General features: G+C 44.2%; 1 protein-coding gene across 2 annotated transcripts in view; it reads right to left on the bottom strand.

Moving 5' to 3' along the window:
* SH3TC2 (SH3 domain and tetratricopeptide repeats 2) overlaps nucleotides 1-19,390 on the bottom strand; it is a 49,047-nt gene extending 29,657 nt beyond the window's left edge. The window contains exons 1-5 of one of the 2 annotated variants that reach the window (XM_084884198.1): nucleotides 19,079-19,390; nucleotides 9,898-9,996; nucleotides 6,343-6,470; nucleotides 2,801-2,906; nucleotides 1,748-1,891 (exon numbers count right to left, since the gene is read on the bottom strand). In XM_084884198.1, the coding sequence (XP_084740324.1) occupies nucleotides 1,748-1,891; nucleotides 2,801-2,906; nucleotides 6,343-6,470; nucleotides 9,898-9,996; nucleotides 19,079-19,130 (529 nt within the window). In that variant the 5' untranslated portion in view covers nucleotides 19,131-19,390. The remainder of the gene's footprint in view (nucleotides 1-1,747; nucleotides 1,892-2,800; nucleotides 2,907-6,342; nucleotides 6,471-9,897; nucleotides 9,997-19,078) is intronic. The other variant, XM_084884197.1, reaches the window with a different exon arrangement.
* Nucleotides 19,391-20,331: the final 941 nt, after the last annotated feature.

Genomic DNA, 20,331 nt, shown 5'->3' with positions numbered 1-20,331 from the left:
TGGGGAGAGGGCACTGCAGGAGATCCTTGTGATTCCAGAAAACTGGTCGCAGAAAAAAAAAGCCACTAAGAGGAATTCACATAAAACAGACATTGGAAGCCCTCGTCAGTGTGGCTCGGTTGGTTGGTATCATCCTATGTGCCGAAAGGTTGCTGGTTTAATTCCCAGCCAGGGCATGTGCCCAGGTTTCTGGCTTGATCCCCAATAAGGGGTGGGAAGGAGACAGCAGTCCATGCTTCCCTCTAACATCATTTTTTTCCCCCTCTCTCCCTCTATATCTAGAAACAAAAAGTTTTAAGTAATTCATGAGACTAAGACTTAATTGGGATTTCACCTTGAAAAAGAATGAAACAAAAACTTATGAAAATATATTTATATTTAACAGAACTTCAGTTATAACCACAACCTCACGTTTAATCTCAGGACCAGCATAGAATAAATTATGTTGATTCTAATGAATATAATTTCTCCAAGCAGGTTTTATAGTAGCACAGTGTCATATCCTTTCCTTTTTATACAATTTGTGCAATATAATAATAAAGGGAATCATTTTGCAAAAGATTCTATGCAAATCTGGCCCTTAATGTGTCTATTATGTCATCACTTATCAACTGGTCAGGTGGAGCCTTGATCTGACCCTTCCTTGCAAATAGATTGGTGGGAGCTTCAAGCAGTTCCTCAACACCCCTTTCTTTGACCTCATGAAACCTTTTAGGTTTTGTAAGATTTGCAATTTTATTTTACAATTGAATTCTAGCATAGGTTTAGAAAAGTGATTCTCAATCTTGGATGGACATTGAAATTACCTGGGCAACTTTCAAGCTAGGCCAAGGCCTGGGCCCCCACCTCATGAGATGTCACTGGTCTGGGTGGAGTCCTGGCAAGGGCATCTTCTAAAAACTCTCCAAGAAGCCCTGGCCCATGTGGCTCAGTTGGATGGGCATCATCCTGTGTACCAGTTAGATTCCTTGTTAGGGCACAAACCCAAGTTCAGGCTCAATCCCCAGTGGGGGATGTGCAAGAGGCAGCCCATTGATGTTCACTCTTACATTGATGTTTCTCTTTCTCTCTCTCTCCCTTCTTCTCTCTCTCTAAAAATCAATAAAAGTATCTATATATATAAAAGGCTAAGAGATCATCTGACTGTCTGGTACCTATGATGTGCACTGACCACCAGGGGGCAGATGCTCAACACAGGAGCTGCCGAGCTGCAATGACTTGGCAGTGGCAGTTCTCCCAGAACCAGAGAGGAAGGAGCCCGATTCCTTACGGGGCCCAGGCGACTCCACCTTTGGCTATGGGTTACGTTGTTGGTGGGGCACTGTCAGTCCTGAATCTGGATTACTGCCAAGCTGCCATGACTTGGTAGCAGCGGTTTTTAAACTTCGTAATATTGCACCTAAAGCTAAAATAGATGTTGCTAAAACCCAAAATGAAACAATAGGAAATTTTCTTTCAATGTGCACAAATCCATGCACTGGGCCACTAGTTTAAAAATAATAAAATAAGATTTAAAAAATTCCCCCATGGTTCCAACATGAGAGAATCAGTGAGACTGCCCAGCAAAGCTGCTCATGTGATGTCAACGTTAAACTGAGAGAGATATTTGGAGAAGTATAATAATAGGTGGGTTCATTTGCAAATATTACCACATCTTAATGGTTGTTGCCTCCTTTGTAACCTGATCATTTTAGGGACTTTGAAAATAAATACCCAGATAAGACCTCAACCCCTACTCCCTGCTCACCTTCCTGTGTCAGGAGGGCCAGGAATATTGTCTCCAGGTGTTTGTCATCTACGAACACTTGGACCTCTGTGTCCTCCACCAATCCGCAGTTGAGCCAGTACTTGTGGTCGAAGAGAAGATGCTCCAGACATGCAGACACATAGCCTAGGAGGCAAGGCCACAAGGGTCCTGAGCAACATGACTGCAGCCACCAGCTGAGCCCAGAGGAGTGTGAGCGAGCCCCTCCTCAAGGTCCCTCCCAGGCTCTGGTCCCCAACTCGTCCCCATTTCACTGGAACTGGAAGAACATAAGATGGTAGCTTAACAATTTCTAGAATGAATTTATTCTTGTCAGCATCTGTTGGAAATACAAATAATTTTAAATGATATTTACCATTTTCAACATGGTTATGGGTCTCCATAAATGCATAGTGAGATGACCAAACCCCATTACCTTTTTCTAATGTAGCCACAGAGGAATCTCCAAGATGACAATGCTGAGTCTGGGGGCTCCTGGCTCCCCCTTCAAGTTCCCCTGAGCTGAGGCTCACATTCCTGTCCCCCTGGAGATACAGTGGCTGCAGTGGGGGTTCTCCATGGCCCACAAAAGAGCCAGGACTTTTTCAATGTCCCCACTCTGACCCTCTGCCTCACGCAGGCCCAGTAAGCATGCTAAAATCCAACTAGAAACCATGCAAATTGCAGAATTCTAACAATTATGGATAATACTTAAGGAGCTACTCTGATCTTACTCAAGACTGGCTCTTTTTTGTAAACCACCAATTTCACATCTATCTCAGCACTTTGAATTTAGTCTCAACCAATAACTACTGCCAGTTGACTGACTGACTAATAAAGAAGTCTCTCCCTGAATACAAAGCAGTGCTGAGTTTGGCATTTTAGAGTAACAGTTAACATTGGCTTTAGGTTTAGTTCAGGCATTCTGTGACATTTCAAAATTAACATCCATGTTAGGGCTCTGATCTGAGCCAAACCAATTCCTGCATGTCAAGCCCTGCAGCCGGGCAGGTCTGTGGCGTGGGCTCTCGTCCCCCTGCCTGCTCCCTGCCGTACCTAAGCTCAGGTAGGTGGAGAACTTCCAGATTTCCTCCATGGTCTTGAAGGTGATGAGGAACTGGGCCTGCTGGGACTGGATGCCCACCAACCTGGCTGAGAGGTCCTGAGCAAAGACAAGGGTGAGTCAGCCGGTGACAGTGTCCTGTTAAACAGCCCACATGAGTACAAAATGCTTTGTATCAATTTCTTGATCATGGCACTGAATTTTACATCAAACACACACACAAACAGGAAACAACCTGAGTGTCCATCAGGGAAGACTGGTGAAAATGAATTATGGTTCATCCAGAGAGTGGAATATTATGGTGTCATGCAGCCAAGAAACAATAAAGACATTCTATGCACTGATACAACCTCCAAATATACACTGCTAAATGGGACAAGGCAGCGACCAAGAAAAACAATACCAAGGTGCAGAACCAAGTGCAGCGAATGCTACCTAGTGTGTAAATTAAAATATTTAAAGTTGAGGGGGGAGATAAATCAAAGATGGCACCTTTTATCATGAATCTGTATCTACTGATTATTTTTATAAAGTTGGCAAACAGAAAAAACAAACAAAAATAAAAATCACCCACAATTCCTTCTCTTAGAGATCCCACTTTGGTGTATCAACTGAGTCTTTTTTTCCTATACATGAGTTTCTATGTAACTACTTTTATATAAATAGCATCACATGACTTAAATTGTTTTGTAATCTTTTGTTGCTCAACAATATTTTGTGAACCATCTTTCATGTCATTAAATGATCTACATCAAGCAGGTCAAACTCAAAAGCTAACACAGGCCAAATAAATGAGGCATGCGACCTGTGGGCCTCGAGTTTGACATGGTTGGTCTGCATTGAGCATGTCAAACTCATGGCCCGCTGGCCACATGTGGCCCACTATGAATATTTGTGGTCCAACCAATATAACAGTTGGAACAGTTATTTACAGTTATAAATGGAAATAAGTCTCCTGTCAGACCCAGAATTACTAACATTCACCTTGGGTCAATTTTGAAAGTAACCACTGCGAACAAGATTTCCCCCAAAGTAGGAAAGATAGCAGCAGAGAAGAGAAGCCAAGTGTCAGGAAGAAAACATTAATTTTACCATTGCTCTAGTTCTTTTTTTACATCTTATACTTTTCAAAATAAACCTATGTTTCTATGAAAATTGAAGCTTTTGCTCTTTTGCAGCCCACATAAACTTAAACCTTGTTTATTTGGCCCATGTTCCTCTTTGAGTTTGAGATGCTTGGTCTACATTATGTTTAATGGTTACAATGCCATTGTTACATTAATATAATGAATTCTAAACACTTCCTTAGGGTTGGACATTTGAGCTTTTTAATTGTTTTTCAACATCTTAAATAATACTGTGATAAAAAACCTATACCTAAACCTTTGTGTACATCCTGGACTGTTTAGACACAATTAATTTTGAGAAGCATCCTTGATAATGCAAAGATATGTACATTTTCAGTCCTAAAATGCAGGAGTCAGCTGCCCTCCAAAAAACGCTATGGCAGTTATGTGCTCACAAGCAGAGAAAGAGGAGACCAGCAAGCTCCCCATCCCCACCCCCGCCCTTTTAATACCTGAAAACAGGGGCTTGAGTCACTGACCAAACTTGGTTTTCCCCTGGAACCTGACTCTGTTGCTTGCCGAAGCCTCTGAAGTTGACTGTAATGAGTGATGATCAGAAAGTCCCTGTCTCCCCAGGCCAGGTCCCACATCACTGATCAACCCTGGAGCCCGGACCTGGGAGAAGCATGGGGAACGAAGAGGATGGAAGGACCCAAAGGAAGAGCCCCTCGCTCAGCAAAGCCAGAATCCTGGGGATGGAGGTGTTCTGCTGTAGCAGGCCCCGGAGGCCCGGGTCCTCAGGAGGAAGAGCCCAGCACTCAGGGCAGGGGTCTAGGCAAACAGTGATCTGCAGAGAACTCACTATTTGTCAAGTACTTCACCAAGAGCTTTATGAGCAATGCCACCTTTAATTCCCACAATAACCCCAGGGAAACGAACAATTATAGTACTTAATCCATTCTAAAATGCACCCTTAACACATTTAACCATTTCTGAAACAGAAGATAAAGGAAGCATGGCATCATACTTTACGGACAGCATTTATTTTCATCCTTAGAGGTGAACAAAATAATGGTGCGTTTTATAATCAAACGCCATTTCAGGTTAAATGGAAAACGGGATTATCTGTTTTACGGTGAAGGAGCCCGGGGCAGAGACAGGTTAAGCAAGTGGCCCAAGGTCACCTGTGAGTGCACTGTGGCGCCCTGCCTAGATCCAGATGACGCCAGGCCTCGGCTTTCCCCAAAGGCTGGCCCAGCTGGGGCCTCGGCCCACAGACCCACTCACTCAGCCAAACCCAGCTCTTGCCCCTGCCCAAAGTGACTCAGGTTAAAAGAAACTGATGGCTTAGGCAGCACATGTACTAAAACTGGAACAATATGGAGATTAGCATGCCCCTGAACAAGGATGACATGCAAATTTGTAAAGTGTTCCATTATTTTTTAAAAAAAGAAAGAAACTCTATGGTTCCTGAATTCTGAAAATTTAAAACCAAAACCACCCTATTGTTTGTGATCTACTAGACATGGAACACTTAGCGCCCCTGAGCACAGCTCTCTGCCCTCACTGTCTCATTCACTCCTCCAAAATACAGGTGTGATCCTTGGTTACATGGCAGAGTAATAAAGCACATTTCTCTTTTAAATCTGTACCTCATGAATGCGGAGCCTGTAAAAATAACTAGAACATCATAGTTCGTAAGTATTATTTTCCTTCCCCCACCTCTACAGCAACAACTTTTAACCAATTCTGACTTCAGCTCTCCTAGGAAATGCCTCCTAAACTGTAAGCAATTGGGTCATACTCTGCTCGCTTGGTTTAACAACCGAAGATAGTATCTTCCCACTATGAAAGGTCAGAAATTGGCTTACTTACCTCATCGCCTTTTTCTTCTCACATTCTAATATTCATAGTTACTAATGTTTGATTGGCAATTTTGGTACTTTGAAAAAAAATGGATTCTTAGTGGTTAGCAGTGGCTGAGAAAGGGGGATGGAGGGCAGTTATTGTTTAGCGGGTAGTTTCAGTTTGCGATGATGAAAACGTTCAGAATGACAGTGGAGATGATTGCACACCAATGTGCATGTGCTCAGTTGCCACTGACCTGTACACTTCAAATGATTAAATTTAATGAGATGTATGTTTTATATATATTATCACAATAAAAATAATAAAATTCAAATTCACCATTTTTTTTAAGTCTACTTAATAAGGAGGTGTAATGATTCCCATCCCACAGAGGTTACACAATGTGGGAACATCACACAGAGAAGGATGGAAGATTTGACAGGAAGTTTTTTCTGACTCTGCAACTCCACGGGCTCCCCCAATCCGAGTTCTTGCCCTCTTGTTGAGCAGAGAATGTGTCCCTCATTTGTTCAGTCAGATGTTTTCTTGAGCGCCCACTTAGTTCCCGTGCCGTCTAAGGTGCTGGGAGCCTGGAGCAGATGATACACGCCCGAGCTCACCTTAAACAGAGCACGCACCTCCTGGTCTTCATTCTCCAGTGCCCAGAGCCGCCTCCTGGCTGCTTCCTGCAAGGGGCCATTGACACACCTCCTGGAGCGGCTCTTCACACTGAAGGAGAGTGTCAGGTCTGAAAGAGAACAGGGAGATGGATGAGGTTGGGAATGCAAAGGGAAGGAAGAACTAGATAAGCACCAGTGTTTCCCACATCTAAACCCTATAGGACTTAGATGCCCTCCTTAGTTAGAGATTACGGGTGATCATAACAATCCTCAGGGCACTTCCTTTAAACTGTCCCCCAGAAAGAAATGCTGAAGTCCGGGGTGCCCGGGCATCCCAGGACTTGGTGCACTTGGGTTGGCTGTTTCTGCTGTGAGCCAGGTTACTCCTACGCTGCCTGGCACTGAGGTGACAGAGCGGGACACTGTCACTGAACATTCACCAAGCACATTAAGCATTCGCTGGAGAACCAGCAAGGACATATACTCCTCCTGTAGATAACTTGTGAAAGTTTCTAACTATTTGTGTATTTAGGGAAATGTATTCATATGTACACGTTTTTGGATTATAATAGATATGATATATTTTACGCATTTTACATACACACATACGTAGTCTCTCACCTGTCTCTTTCTGGTAAACATTTATTAATGTTTTGGGGTAATTGGTTAATTATTAAAATCTGTCCTCAATTTCTTCAAATGGCACATTGAATACTGTGAGCAGACACTGTTTTCAGTGCTGGGACACAGAGGGAAACATAGTGACATGGGCCCTGTTTTCCTGGAACTTGTACTCTTGGCAGACCAGGTCCACAAACTCAAGAACTTCCTGTGGAGAGAAGTTCTATGAGAGCATGCACCAGGGTAAAGGGGCAGAGTGACGGGGCGCTTGGAAATGGGGTGTGCGTTTGGGCAGCGTTGTCAGGAAAGACCACACTCAGGAGGTTCATCTTAGAGCTGCACTTCGCTGTGTGTCTTCTTCAGACAATCAGTAGCAATGCCAATGGTCATCATCAAACACAATAAAGCAAGAAGGTGCTGGGCTGAATCACAGAAGTCTCTCCTCCAGCCCAAACTTGCCAGGACCTTGGCAATTCCCGAGCACATTCGAGATGGCCTTTGTCACACAGGCCTGGGTCCACGGGGCAGTCCTGGGCCCTGACCGTAGAGAGGTCTACCTTTAACCCAGAAGTCCTGAGCCCAGCTCCAACATGACATGCGCAACTGACCTGGCATTGGTGTGAACTTCAGTTGGGTGTTTGTTGCCTTCCGTTCCTCCCGGGCCTGTGTTCTAATCTCATCCAAGCCCTGCGTCGTCGGCAGCCCAGGTCCACCCTGCATCGGGCAGCCTCTCTGCACACTGATCTCTAAAAGGAGGGGATGTCCGGGGGGAGGAGTCACAAGGACCAGGGCTCAAGGCTTGGCTCTGCCCTTGCTAACTGCACCACCTGAGAAGTTAATTACTTCCCAGTGCTTGACTTTCCTCATTAACAAAATGGCTTTTAGAGTACCTATCCCTCAGGAGTTTGCAGAGGCTTACTAAACAAGATTATGCACATAGAGATTTTGTCTGGTGCCTGGTACATTCTAAATGTTCACTAAATACAATAAGCATTAACTGTTGCCCCTCGCAAATCCCCACGCCCACCCCGTACTGCAGCAATTTCTGCTCTCACTGCCCTCATCTGTCACACCTATATTTAACCTTGACTCTGAGTCTCTGATTCCTTTTCATCATACTTGTCTGTTCCATTCTTGCAAAACCTAATCCAAACTCCCCTCTGGAATCTCTCTGGTAATGAATGCCCGTGGTGACTGACAGTTCCCCTCTATATAGATCCCCTTGCCACACATGTCAATGTACCCTGGGTATGAAATGCAAAAGACCAGGATGTAAATAAGCAAACTGCTTTTGAGATCTCAGCCTCTGGGCCCACTGCGGGATCCTCCGTGTCACCAGACAGAGGTGAAGTCAAGTTCACTCTAGTTCACAGCGAAGTGCATTTTGTCATATTTCTGTTTGGTCTTTTAATCATAATAATGTATCTGATGGATTCTGTCTGCAACTCTTCCTTATAAAGGAGAGGTTGACAGCGGGAGGCGAGTCCTCCTTTTCTCCCCATGACCTTCCTGGAAGCAGTGCCCTGGCAGAAAACACTGAAAAAGGAACCAGTTCAGCCCTGGTTGATTAAGTTTCACCTACACATACCCCTTGTTCACTGGCCTTGGCCTTTGGGCTCAGATAAGGCAAAATGCTGACTCCATTGTGTTCATGAAACAGCAGATGGTGATGCAGCTTTTGGTGGGGATGGCCCCAGTTGACAGGCAGATAAGCAGATAGACACAAAAGAAGAAAGTGGAGGGTAAGGTTTTGCTTATTGCCAACCAAGCAGTTTGACAGAGTTTGGAATTAGGAAAAGAACAAACCCGGTAAGACACGTATACAATATCGATTTACATGATTTATGTCCTTTAGAACATGCAAAATGTAAACCTTTTCCATAAACCTGTTGTCTGCTGGAGAGAAATACACGATTGGAGGGGCCGTGGAGCGTGTGGCTGTGAGAAAGGACTGGGGTTTGAAAGCCTTTCTCATCTCCTATTAGCTGTGGCAGTGGGGAAGTCGCCTCCCTCTCTGAGACTCGGTTTGCCACCTCAGAGTGAGGAGTGTGGTGCCACCTCCCCGAGGTGAGCAAGGCAGGATGGGCACAACACACAAGAGTCACTTAGCACACACTTGGCACAAGGTCTGCCCTCAAAAAAGGCCCCTTTTACTACAGAACAAAAACTGAGTCTTCTACAGGTTTATCCTCAGAGTCTCATGTCAAGAGTCAACTCTCTGATGACAACTCTCCCTTTGCCAGCTTCCCTGAAGTCACTTAAGGGGACCCTTATGAGAGGCATGCATCAAGAATAAGATTTAATTTTTACATTAATTCAAAAATTTTTTCTGCTTCTGAACAATTCATACAGATGCCCTTCTGATCAGTCAATCACCTCACACATTCAGCCCTTTATTCACTTATTTATTACGTTAACAAATATTTATTGAGAACCTGCAATGTATAAAGTGGTGTCAGGTAGTATATGGAATACAAATGTGACTGCTACATATTTATTCAACTATTGCTGGATTTGTTTACCAGACATTTTCTGAGCACCAGCTATGTACAGGTAATTCTTTTAGATACCATGTAGAATATATAATTATTTAGAAAAAAATTACCCCTGATTTTAAAATTTAACCAAATGAACTCTTGTTAGTACAAGAAATATGAATGGAGCTCCTACTATGTGCCAGATTGTGAAGAGCTTTGAGTATCAGCCTGCGGAGGTTTAACTTAAATCTTGTAGACAGTGGAGAGCATTGGAAGACTAGTGAGCAAGGCAATGTCATATCAAGGTCATGCCTACAGGATGAATTTTGTGAGGTCCTAACAACGATAAGAGAAAGGGATCCCGCAGATGGGAGTGGCAAGGAGGTTACTGCAGTATTCTACACGGAAAATGTTTTGTTTGCTTTTGAAATAGGGTTTATCCTTGGGGTTTAGATACCTGGAATCATGTTCTGTAACAGGAAACATTTTTCCTTATCTTCAGGTAAGGATATAAACTCACTGGATATGGCTGGATCCTTGGAAAGAGTTTCTTTACCTGAAAGAGATGAAATGCAAGATCATTGTGAAAGTGTAAGCAAGTTATAAACAGGGACTGAGAGCTCTTTCTCCAGTGCTGGTGGCATGGAAGACTCCTATCATCATTGCCTTATAATTATTTAGTACTCAACTATGATCCAAAAACAAAAAAACATGCATGCCATCTCAATCATGCAACAGTCACAGTTTCCCCATTTTATTTAAATAGAAACAGATTTCCACCCACAGGCCAGACTGAGTGAGTCCCTTGGCATAGTGCACTGGAAGTGCGGAATATATGTTGAGTCAACAAGGTCATCATAGATCTGACTACAGCGTTGTTTAAGGACAACAGAAGTGCTGGAGCAGAACAAGGGAGAGTGGCATTGTTGGGGAGATGGCTGGGGCATGGCTGTTAAATCCTGAAACATGAATGTCCCCAGACTGGCCTCTGTCTGCCCACTAAATAGAGTCCTATATGGGATGTCTCTCCTCCCCAGCTCTCCAAATATTTCTGTCTTTGAAGCTACAGAATTGGAGTGAAAAAGATAAAAAAAGAAGATTGTGCCAAAACCGGTTTGGCTCAATGGATTGTGCGTCGGCCTGCGGACTGAAAGGTCCCAGGTTTGATTCCGGTCAAGGGATGTACATTGGTTGCGGGTACAACCCCAGTACGGGGTGTGCAGGAGGCAGCTGGTCGATGTTTCTCTCTCATCAATGTTTCTAGCTCTCTATCCCTCTCCCTTCCTCTCTGTAAATATCAATAAAATATATTTTTTTAAAAAAGAAAAGATTATAACACAGACCAGGCTTAGGGAGAAGGGTACATTGATGGCAGAGAGTTGAAAAGAGAAGAGAGTGTGACTAAAAAGCATGAGGCAATAGATATATACAGGGTGTGCCCAAAAAATGTATACATGTTTTGAATAATTATTAATTATTAATTCCAGTGGGTTAAATTTGAAAAGAAAGAAACATTATTTGAACTATCAGCTGTTAAAGTGTGGGTACATTTTGGGGGATATCCTGTATATGTAAAAAATAAATTAAAAAATAAAGGGAAATTTCACAAGTATGGCTATGGAAAGTGGGTGTTTGGCAGCCCCCAAATATGAGACAACTCAAGTCTTTAACACATTATTTTTAGCTACTCTATTCTTTTGACCATGATATTGTTCAAGGACTATAGCATGGGATCTGAATCATATATTACCTGGCCCTGAAAAGAGGGGTTAGCAATCTTGGCAATCACTGTTAGAGTCACTCATTTAATCCCCCCACCACCATTTCTTCTCTTGCACAATGGTGATGGGTCAAAGTCAAGCAGGCTACCAGGTTTTCACTCTAGACCTTTGCTGCTGGTGATGCATCCCAAGCATGATAAATGATAGGGCAACCATGCTCTATCCGGTCACAGCCAGTTCACGCTGAACCGGAATCCTCATCTTGCTGCATAGAGTCTATGCCTCCTTCTGTGCCTGTGCAGTGGGGTTTTGAGATCCAAGTGGGGGACTTCCATTTCTTCATATTGAAAACAGTCAGTCCTCTTTTGGTGGTGAACAGGGAGAATGAAATGGATTTTGGCCTAAACTGGCAGAAGGAGGGGCCCATCAGCTCACAGCCCTTCATCCGGTAAATCTTGGTAGGGTTCAGCGCCAAAAGCTAAGCAGCTTAGCTGGAAAGCTGGCGATAATGAGCTCTAGTTGAACAGGATCATTTCATGGTTCTGCCCCCAGGAGCCAAAAGTAACTGTAGCAAAAGGACACTGGCTTGAGAATCATGAGACTCGAGGTTGGGCACCATCAGATTCTCCCACACATCAGTGAGGTGGCCGTGAGCAAGACATTTCATGTGTCCATTTTTTGAGATTTCACTTTCCCACCCATATATGAGGGATTGGCCTACATTAGTGCTTCTCGACACTGGCTGCCTATGTGAAGCACCCAGTTTGATTTTTTAAAATACCAGTGCCTACCCTCATCTCCATAAATGCTGATTCCTGTGGTTTGCAGTTAGCACAGCCACAGGTATTTTTTTTTTAAGTTCCCCAAATGCTTCTAATTTGAGTCAGTGTTAAGAACCACTTGTCTACACCGGTGGTCCTCAAACCTTCATGTGCATGTGAATCACTTGGGGATATTAATAAAATGCAGACGCTGCTTCTGGAGTTGAAAGCCCGAGGGTCTGCATTTCTACCATGGTCCCAGGTGATGCTCCTGCTGGTCCCAGGGTCACACTCGGAGTGGTAGCCTGCTTCGCTACTCTAGGACAAAGTTTGGAAACTGGTAGACCGGAAGCCACAGGCTGCAGAAAAACCCACAAATATTTCTCCTTTTTCTTCCCCCCCCCCCCCCCCCACACACACAGTGAATTTTAAGTTTGAATTGCTTGGCATCATTTAGAAATTGGGATATTTTGCATAACTCGGATGCTTGGCTTTCCTTTGAGAATTGGAAGATCTACAGCCCAAGGCCCTCACTCTCAGTGGCAAAAGTCAGCGGAGGCTGTGGTTGCTGCTGCTCTACAGGCCATTTGTTCTCCGGCCACACATCCCCCACGCTGACAGCTCACTCATTTACCCTCCGCCTCAGCAAGCCCTGAGAGTGTGTCCCTGTTATAGGATGATGAGGACCCATGGATGACTCCACCTTGAAGAAGGAAGGCCAGGATGGTGGTCCTGGTTTGGGGGGCGGGAATGAAGGGTGGGTGCACAGCTCTTAAAGACGTGTGAGGTTTAGAGAAGAAAAATGCAGAATTTCACACAACATGCTTGTTTTGTAAAAGATACCTGTGCAAGAAAAATATAGAAGAACATCCATGACTTGGAGTAGCCATTGATTTTTTAAATAGGATGGAAAAGCACTACTCACAAAAATAATAATCATAATAATAATAATAATAATAATAATGAATAGCCCAGCCAGCATGGCTCAGTGGTTGAGCATAAACTATGAGGTCACAGTTCAATTCCCAGTCAGGGTACATGCCCAGGTTGTGGGCTTAATACCCAGAGTGGGGCATGCAGAAGGCAGTCAATCAATGATTCTCTCTCATCATTGATGTTTCCATCTCTCTCTCCCTCTCCTTTCCTCTCTGAAATTGATAAAATTATATTCAAAAAGAAATAATGAAATTAGAATACATTTAAATTAGAAACTCTGTTAATAAAGAGATGCAATTAAGAGAATAATAGATAAGTGACAGAGTAGAAGAAGATACAGACAATATGTATATTCATCAAAGAGCTAGAATCCAGAATATACAAAGAATGCTAATACATCTTTAATATGTAGGCAATCTTCTAGAAAAAATGGGCAATAAGCTTGGATAGACATTTTATAAAGAACATATTCAAATATTCAAATGGCCAATACATTTATAAAAACCTTTTCAAGCTCATCAGGGAAATAAAAATTAAAATCACAATGAAACACCTTTACAGAGGCCAGCTAAAATAAAAAAGACAGATAAAGCCAAGTGTTTGTAAGGATTCTCATAAACTAGAACCCCATTTATGGCAAGTGTGTAAGAATAAGCTTTGAAAATTTTCACTTTGGAAAACTGAGAGTTTCAATTCAAGCTGAGCATATCCATTTATATATATGCATAAGATTCATCAATTCCAATTTTGAGAAGATATATACTCAAAACAGTACACACATATGTTCACCAAAATATATCTACTGAAATATTCAGAGCAGCCGTAGCCATAAGAACCAAGCCCTGGCAACAATACAGATGTCCGTTTACATTAGAATGGATAAGTGAATGGTAGCATGTACAATTAAATACAATGCAGCAATGGGAATAAATGAGTTACTGCCACAGAAAGCAGATTCAGCTGGATATATTCCCCTTGTGGAAATTCAATAAGCTGTACACATCTAACTTTATGCTCAATTCTGTATAAATGGTAAATTTTAATAAAAGGGTAAATTTTTAGATATTCCTGGAGCCCTTCTCTACCTACTCTACCTCAGAATATCTAGGGGTAGACTGGGATGTGTGTTTTTAATTACACATCGGGGCCGAAACCGGTTTGGCTCAGTGGATAGAGCGTCGGCCTGCGGACTGAAAGGTCTCAGGTTCGATTCCGGTCAAGGGCATGTACCTTGGTTGTGGGCACATCCCCAGTAGGGGGTGTGCAAGAGACAGCTGATCAATGATTCTCTCTCATGGGTGTTTCTAACTATCCCTCTCTCTTCCTCCCTGTAAAAAATCAATAAAATATATTTTATAATAATTACATGTCGGGGATTTCCAATATCCTCTAGAACAGCGGTTACCAACCTTTCAGACCTCACGGACTGCAGGTTGGCGACCACTGCTCTAGAGTATATAGAGGCAACTAACTCACAGGATGCCTTGGAACACGTGAGCCAGAGGCTAGCTCCTTGAGAAACAATAAGGAATCTGGGACATGAGAGTGAGTTTTATAATAGGAAGAGTAGTTAATAGTTGCACAGGATTTATAGTCACAAAGCTTTTTCATATATGGAATTTCAAGATCTGAGCTCAATTTTATCTCATTATTTCTTGTGAAAAAACCAGACACTATTGAAGGCAACAAAAAACTATTGCATAGAATAAAGTACTTTAGGGAAAATATATGGTATTTTAATGACTGAAAGGAAATAACCCAAATGGCCCATGGTGGCTATTGCTGAGTTATTTTAAATTATCTTTCCTATACTTTGGCCTACTTTCCAAATATTCTGTACTGTCTTCTAACACTAGAGGCAGGTGAAGCAGTGTCTGGGACTCTGCAATCAGAAAGCCCTGATCTCAAAGCCCGGCTTCTTCATTAGCTTAGCCATGTGACCTAGGAGAGCCCAGTCTCTGTGGCTCAGATGAGGCTGACTCCCTTCATCCCTAACTCCAAATGTGGTCACAGGACTCAGCATAAGTGAATCGAGTATGCTCTGCCATAGCCATGCAGCCAAAGTTAAGCCAATGAAAACTGGCCGTACGATCCTCATCAGCACTCTTAGGGAAGAGAAGATTTCTTTCCACTGATCTTGAAGCTGTGAATATGACAGCGTGGAGCTGTAGATCCCACCACAGAGAGAAAGCCTGCCTGAGGATGAGACCAACCTAGTACAGATAGAGCTGAGGAAAGATAACTTCCTGATAACATTTTTTGGACATCTTGATGAAGCCATATCTGAAACAAATAACCTCCGGACTTTTCATTTATGACTCAATAAATTACTTTCTGGAAGCTAGTTTCTTTATTATTAATACTGTTTAAAGTTACTAACACTTAATTCAGAAAACACAGATTTATTTAAACACTATCAAACTACTCTCCAAAGTGACTGTAGCATTTTGCTTCCCATTAGCAATGTGTGAAGCTCCAGTTGCTCCACATTCTCACCAATACTTGACTGTATTGCTTGTTTTCATTTTAGCCATTTACAGGTGCTCAATTTTATCTCATTATTTCAGTTTGCATTTCCCTAATAACTAATGGTGCTGAGCATTTTTGTGTGTGTGTGTGTGCTCATTTGCCATCCATATATTTTCTGGATGACAGAGAACTGTGACAGAGCCGAGCTCCACACAGATCATTGGGTGCAGACCTTGCAGTTTCAACTACATGAACCTGACCTCGGAAATCTGAGGTCTAAAGTTTCTAATCTGGGAAACATCTAACTCGCAGAAACCTGCTGGAAATGAGAATCCACTCCCATTTCTCCTATCTCACCCTGGCATTCTCCTTCAATCTCCTATCATTACTCTGATGATTAGTATTTCAACCAAAAAGGTTGAAAGGGAAGTTACAAACAGGATTATTGTAGGCAAATATATCTCTCCCACGGCAACTGTTTAGGGTGTAAGTCTGCCAAATTTCTTCAAGAATGTGTTAAAAACAAGGAGAAAGCTTTTAAACAGACAAACTTCATTGTAGTTTGCTCTGTACTCCTATGTGAGCAACGGTAGTTTATTAAACAATGGCAAGAACATTTAAGGGTCCCAGAAATCAGCAATGATGGCAATTGACCAGTAACTCATCCTCTCAGCGCCTACAGTCAGGAGATTTACATGAGCAAATGAGAGTCAGCACAGGGAACTAATGCTGCAGGCAGCACGCGCGTGTGAGTACGCAGCATGCCTGGGGTTGTCAGAGCCAACATCAGTCACTGTGTCACACAGCAGCAAGCCAGCTGGGCAGCCAGCCAGCGCTCAGTTCTATCAAGAACCTTCTCCTTTGCTGCCTCCCTTACCCCTGAGGACTGTTGATCCTCACTGTTTACTCCCACTTAAACAGACACAATGGCAGAAGCAGCCAAAGAATTACAAGCACAGACTCCTAGTCCTACGGAGTCAGGAAACAGGAAGAAGGAACGCTGCAGTGGTCCCTACTAGCTAACAATAAAACAGCCCACAACTACTGAGGGGTTTTCAGAAGCCAGACCTGGTGCTAAATCCATGAGATGAATGATCTGTTTAAACCCTCACAAATGCTCCATTAGATACTACCATTAGATCCCGTTTACAGACAGGAAAACTGAGGTTTGACAAATAGAATGCAGAAATAAAATGAAGTCACTAGAGTCAAGATGCAAACTAACTAAAAGCAAGCAGATTGAGGTATGAGGAAACAGTTCTATTCTTGTTTTAATGAGCCTGGGAACATACCCCTTTGAACTTTCCAGTCTTGGGTCAATACATGATAGCCATCAAACCTCCAGATAACCCTCTGATTACCCCTTAAAGAGCTAAGGAAAGAGTTTTCACAACACCTGACATCATTATCCAGACCACCAGTCCTCTAGGATCAGTATCTTGGACCCATACAGAGTCTAAGAATGCAGGACCAATTCTTCTCAAGAATGTACTCCTCACTGTAAGAATCCTTGGCTTTACTGGCTTCTTCACACTACTCTGAGTACTGCTTAGTTGTGTTTTCAGTTTGCACACCTCCAGACCCTTGAATCAATGTTTATCTTTTCTTTCTAGCCAAAGACTCCTATTGTATTTATGTTCATTTGACAAGTTCAAAGAAAATAAGAGACTTGCCCAATGTCACACAATTATTAAATAGCTCCAGAATGTGTCTCATATTTTGTTTCATTTTTCTAGGATAAATAGGGGCACCTAGAAGGGAATGTTTATGTCAACTGACCTCAGACCTACAACACTTCTATCAATACCCTAAAAAAAAAAAAAGAAAGAAAGAAAAGGCCCTGACAAGTTTGGAGAACAATCTGGGAGGGTGTCATGAAAAACCTCAATAGAAATAAATAGCAAGTTGACTCTTGGTGAAAAAGTGAATCTAGGATGCCAGCCAATTATTAATAGCAAAGTCAAGTAAACCAATAAAATAACTGAATGATAGTGTTGAGAAGTTTGAGGTTGTTTTTCTCAATGGTGGTTGGTTGGTGGGTTTGAACTGTAGAATTCTATTATATGAAATCTTGGGCTGAAAGGGCATCAAACAGAAGCAGAGCTGAAACTGGTTTGGCTCAGTGGATAGAGCATCGGCCTGCAGACTGAAAGGTCCCAGGTTCGATTCCAGTCAAGGGCATGTACATTGGTTGCGGGCACATCCCCAGTAGGGGGTATGCAGGAGGCAGCTGATTGTTTCTCTCTCATTGATGTTTCTGACTTTCTATCCCTCTCTCTTCCTCTCTGTAAAAAAATCAATAAAATATATATTTTTGAAAAAACACAGATGCAGAGTTGCTGTCTCAGAAACTGAGGTCAGGGAGCAGGAACAGAGGTCCCCGGGCAAGTTCACAACCCCCTCATTTTACAGATGAGCAAACAGAGGCCTAGAGAGCATGATGTGCCAGGGCCATAGGCATGTAATTGATGTGGCTGACATTTATTGTGCTTAATCAACTGTGTACCAGGTTGTTTCACATGTAATTTTAATCCTCACCACAACACTATGAGGAAGACAATGATACCATAAAATCGACACGAGGAACTTGACACACAGAGAGTTAAGTAAATTGCTCAACACAAGTCAAGGAACAGAGATAAAACCTAGGCATTCTGGCCTTAAAGGTCAGGTGATTAACCATGATGATGCCTGCCTCAGTGGCACTGTTTAGGGGTTTGTTTATTTATAATTTATAGATCTGGGGTGGCCTTAGTCTCGGAGCCTCTTCCTGCTGGAGGTGCCAAGGTGCTCAGGCTCCAGAACACGGCTACTTCCCATTCACTTTGGCATGGACCGACCCAAGTAACAGGACACCCGGGGGAGTCATCAGTCAGGGAGTAGAAAGCTTTGTCTAGGGGTTCTCCTGGGCTCCCGCTCCAGGGAGCCATGGTGGTGCTCCAGGAAGAGATGATATGTCAGAGAGAGTTAGAAATGGTTCCTTGTGTGATGCTCTTCTATCTCCTCACTAGCTCTCCCCCAATTTAATTACCCCCACCCAAAGCTGCTATTCATCCCGATAAATGCCATTCACAAGACTGCAGAGCCTCACCTTGGGCCTGCTCTGAAGAGAAGCAAGGAACTCTCGACCTGGTTTGCCTGGGACTGTCCCAATTTTAGCCTTAACTAGAGCCTGGGGGAGCCCTCCGTCCCAGGCAGACCCGGATGTTGGTCAGCCAATGACAAGTCTCAATAACTTGGCAATCTCACAGAGCAATAATTCTCCGTGGCTTCAAGTTGACGTACCAAAAAAAGTATATCACACTGCACAGGTAGGAGGCAGGAAACGCCTGTTTTTCTTCAATAACAGCAACCCTGACGAAAATAGGGTTTGAGGGATGGAGGCCAAGTTTATGACCACCCTCGGGCCCCAGAGGAACTCACAGCCTGAGCTTTCTTCCTGACCTAGGGAATCTTGGGAAGAAAGGAAGGAAGGGCTTAGTCACACCCTGGGAGTGGCAGCCAAGAGCAACACTGCTCTGCGCAGAGCCGGCCCCCAGCCTCTCTCTTCAGGAAACGTAGATGCTTCCCGAGCTTTATGCCCTTTTACAAAGCCAGAGTGACAAACACTGACGGAGGGAGGAGGGAGCCGGGAAGCACAACCATCTCCCCAACTTTGGAAGAGCAACTTCCCCACCCCAGCAGACCCCTGAGCTTTCACTGAACCAACACATCAGCCAAGACACAGGCCAGGGCCCCCCAGGAAACTCACCTGGGCCCCAGGACAGACTCCGCTCCCTGGGGATGCAGAAGCAGCCACCCATGTGTTCACCATCCTCCACGGGCCGAGCACCCTGAGAACACCAGCCAGAAGAGCACTGCCAAGGCACAGCCTCCCCACGGTGTTCCTCCTCCCGCCTACTCCCTGGCACACGAGGGACCAAGGCCCCGGCTCAGTGCACAATGCAGCCTTTGAAATCCCGCTGCAGCAGGAGGCCCAGGGAGGATGGGAGGGGCTGCCCAGCCCTCAGGCCCCACAGTCCTTGCACTGCCAGGCCTCTGCCTGGAGCAGAGCTCCTCCCTGCCTCTCTGCAGACTGCTTCATGCCTATCAGGCTGTGGCACATTCCTGGCATTCTAAGACTCAGATACACAGTTTGGTCCTTGTGGGGGCAGCCAGGGCGGAGGAGGAGGCCAGAGAGCACCAGGAAGCAGGCTGCTGTTCTTGCTCCCTGACTGACTTGGCCTCACTGACTGGCCTGCCACGGGGAAAGGGGTTCCCCACCCAGCCTCTCTCTGCAATCACCTCCCGTGGTAGCTGCATGAAGCTGAAGCAGGGGCTGCAGGTGCAGCATCTCACCTCAGCCCCAGCAGCATCAGTGAGCCAACTGCCTGCTGGTGAAGGTGCAACGCCCCAGCCTGGGCTCCCAAGGCGCTGGTCAGAAAGAATCCGGGAAATCGCCTGATGTAGCCCAGCATCTTACAGGTGAGAGGGTGGAGGACAGGGTATGTTAAGGCTACATTATGCTCAAAATTACTGGTCACACCGACCAACCTCTTTTTCCCATTTTGGATAATCAGCAGGGCAGGGGAATGCAATTGACACAGTGTGGCTGAATCTCAGAAAACCTCTTGTGACATCTCCCCAAGGGATAGAGGAAATGTGGCTGGATGCCAACAAGGTTAGACAGACATAGGCGCAGGTGATCAAACAACCATGCCAAGGATCACTCGTTACTTAATGTTTCTTTAATGCCAAGGGCAAAGGTGAGTGGTCCAAGTGTGAGGATGTGTGGGCCGAGAGAAAGCAGAGTCCTGACAGCTGGCCTTGTGGGCTACTTGGAGGATGGACGTGAGGTCCCTCTCACAAGCACTTTAAGCAGGGAGATGACCCGGTGAAGTTCAATTCTGGAAGGAGTGCTGGGGTGACAATGAAAGGATGGCCCAGGGAGTGTCTGCAGCACACACCAGCACAACCCCAGGTAACAGCATGGTGACTGTGTCTCTGAAGTCTGGCTTCCGTTTC

Source organism: Pipistrellus hanaki, assembly GCF_964339955.1.
Source record: "Pipistrellus hanaki genome assembly, chromosome: 5".
Taxonomy (NCBI): domain Eukaryota; kingdom Metazoa; phylum Chordata; class Mammalia; order Chiroptera; family Vespertilionidae; genus Pipistrellus; species Pipistrellus hanaki.
The sequence above is the reverse complement of the archived record's forward strand: the minus strand, read 5'-3'. Positions and strand labels throughout refer to the sequence as shown.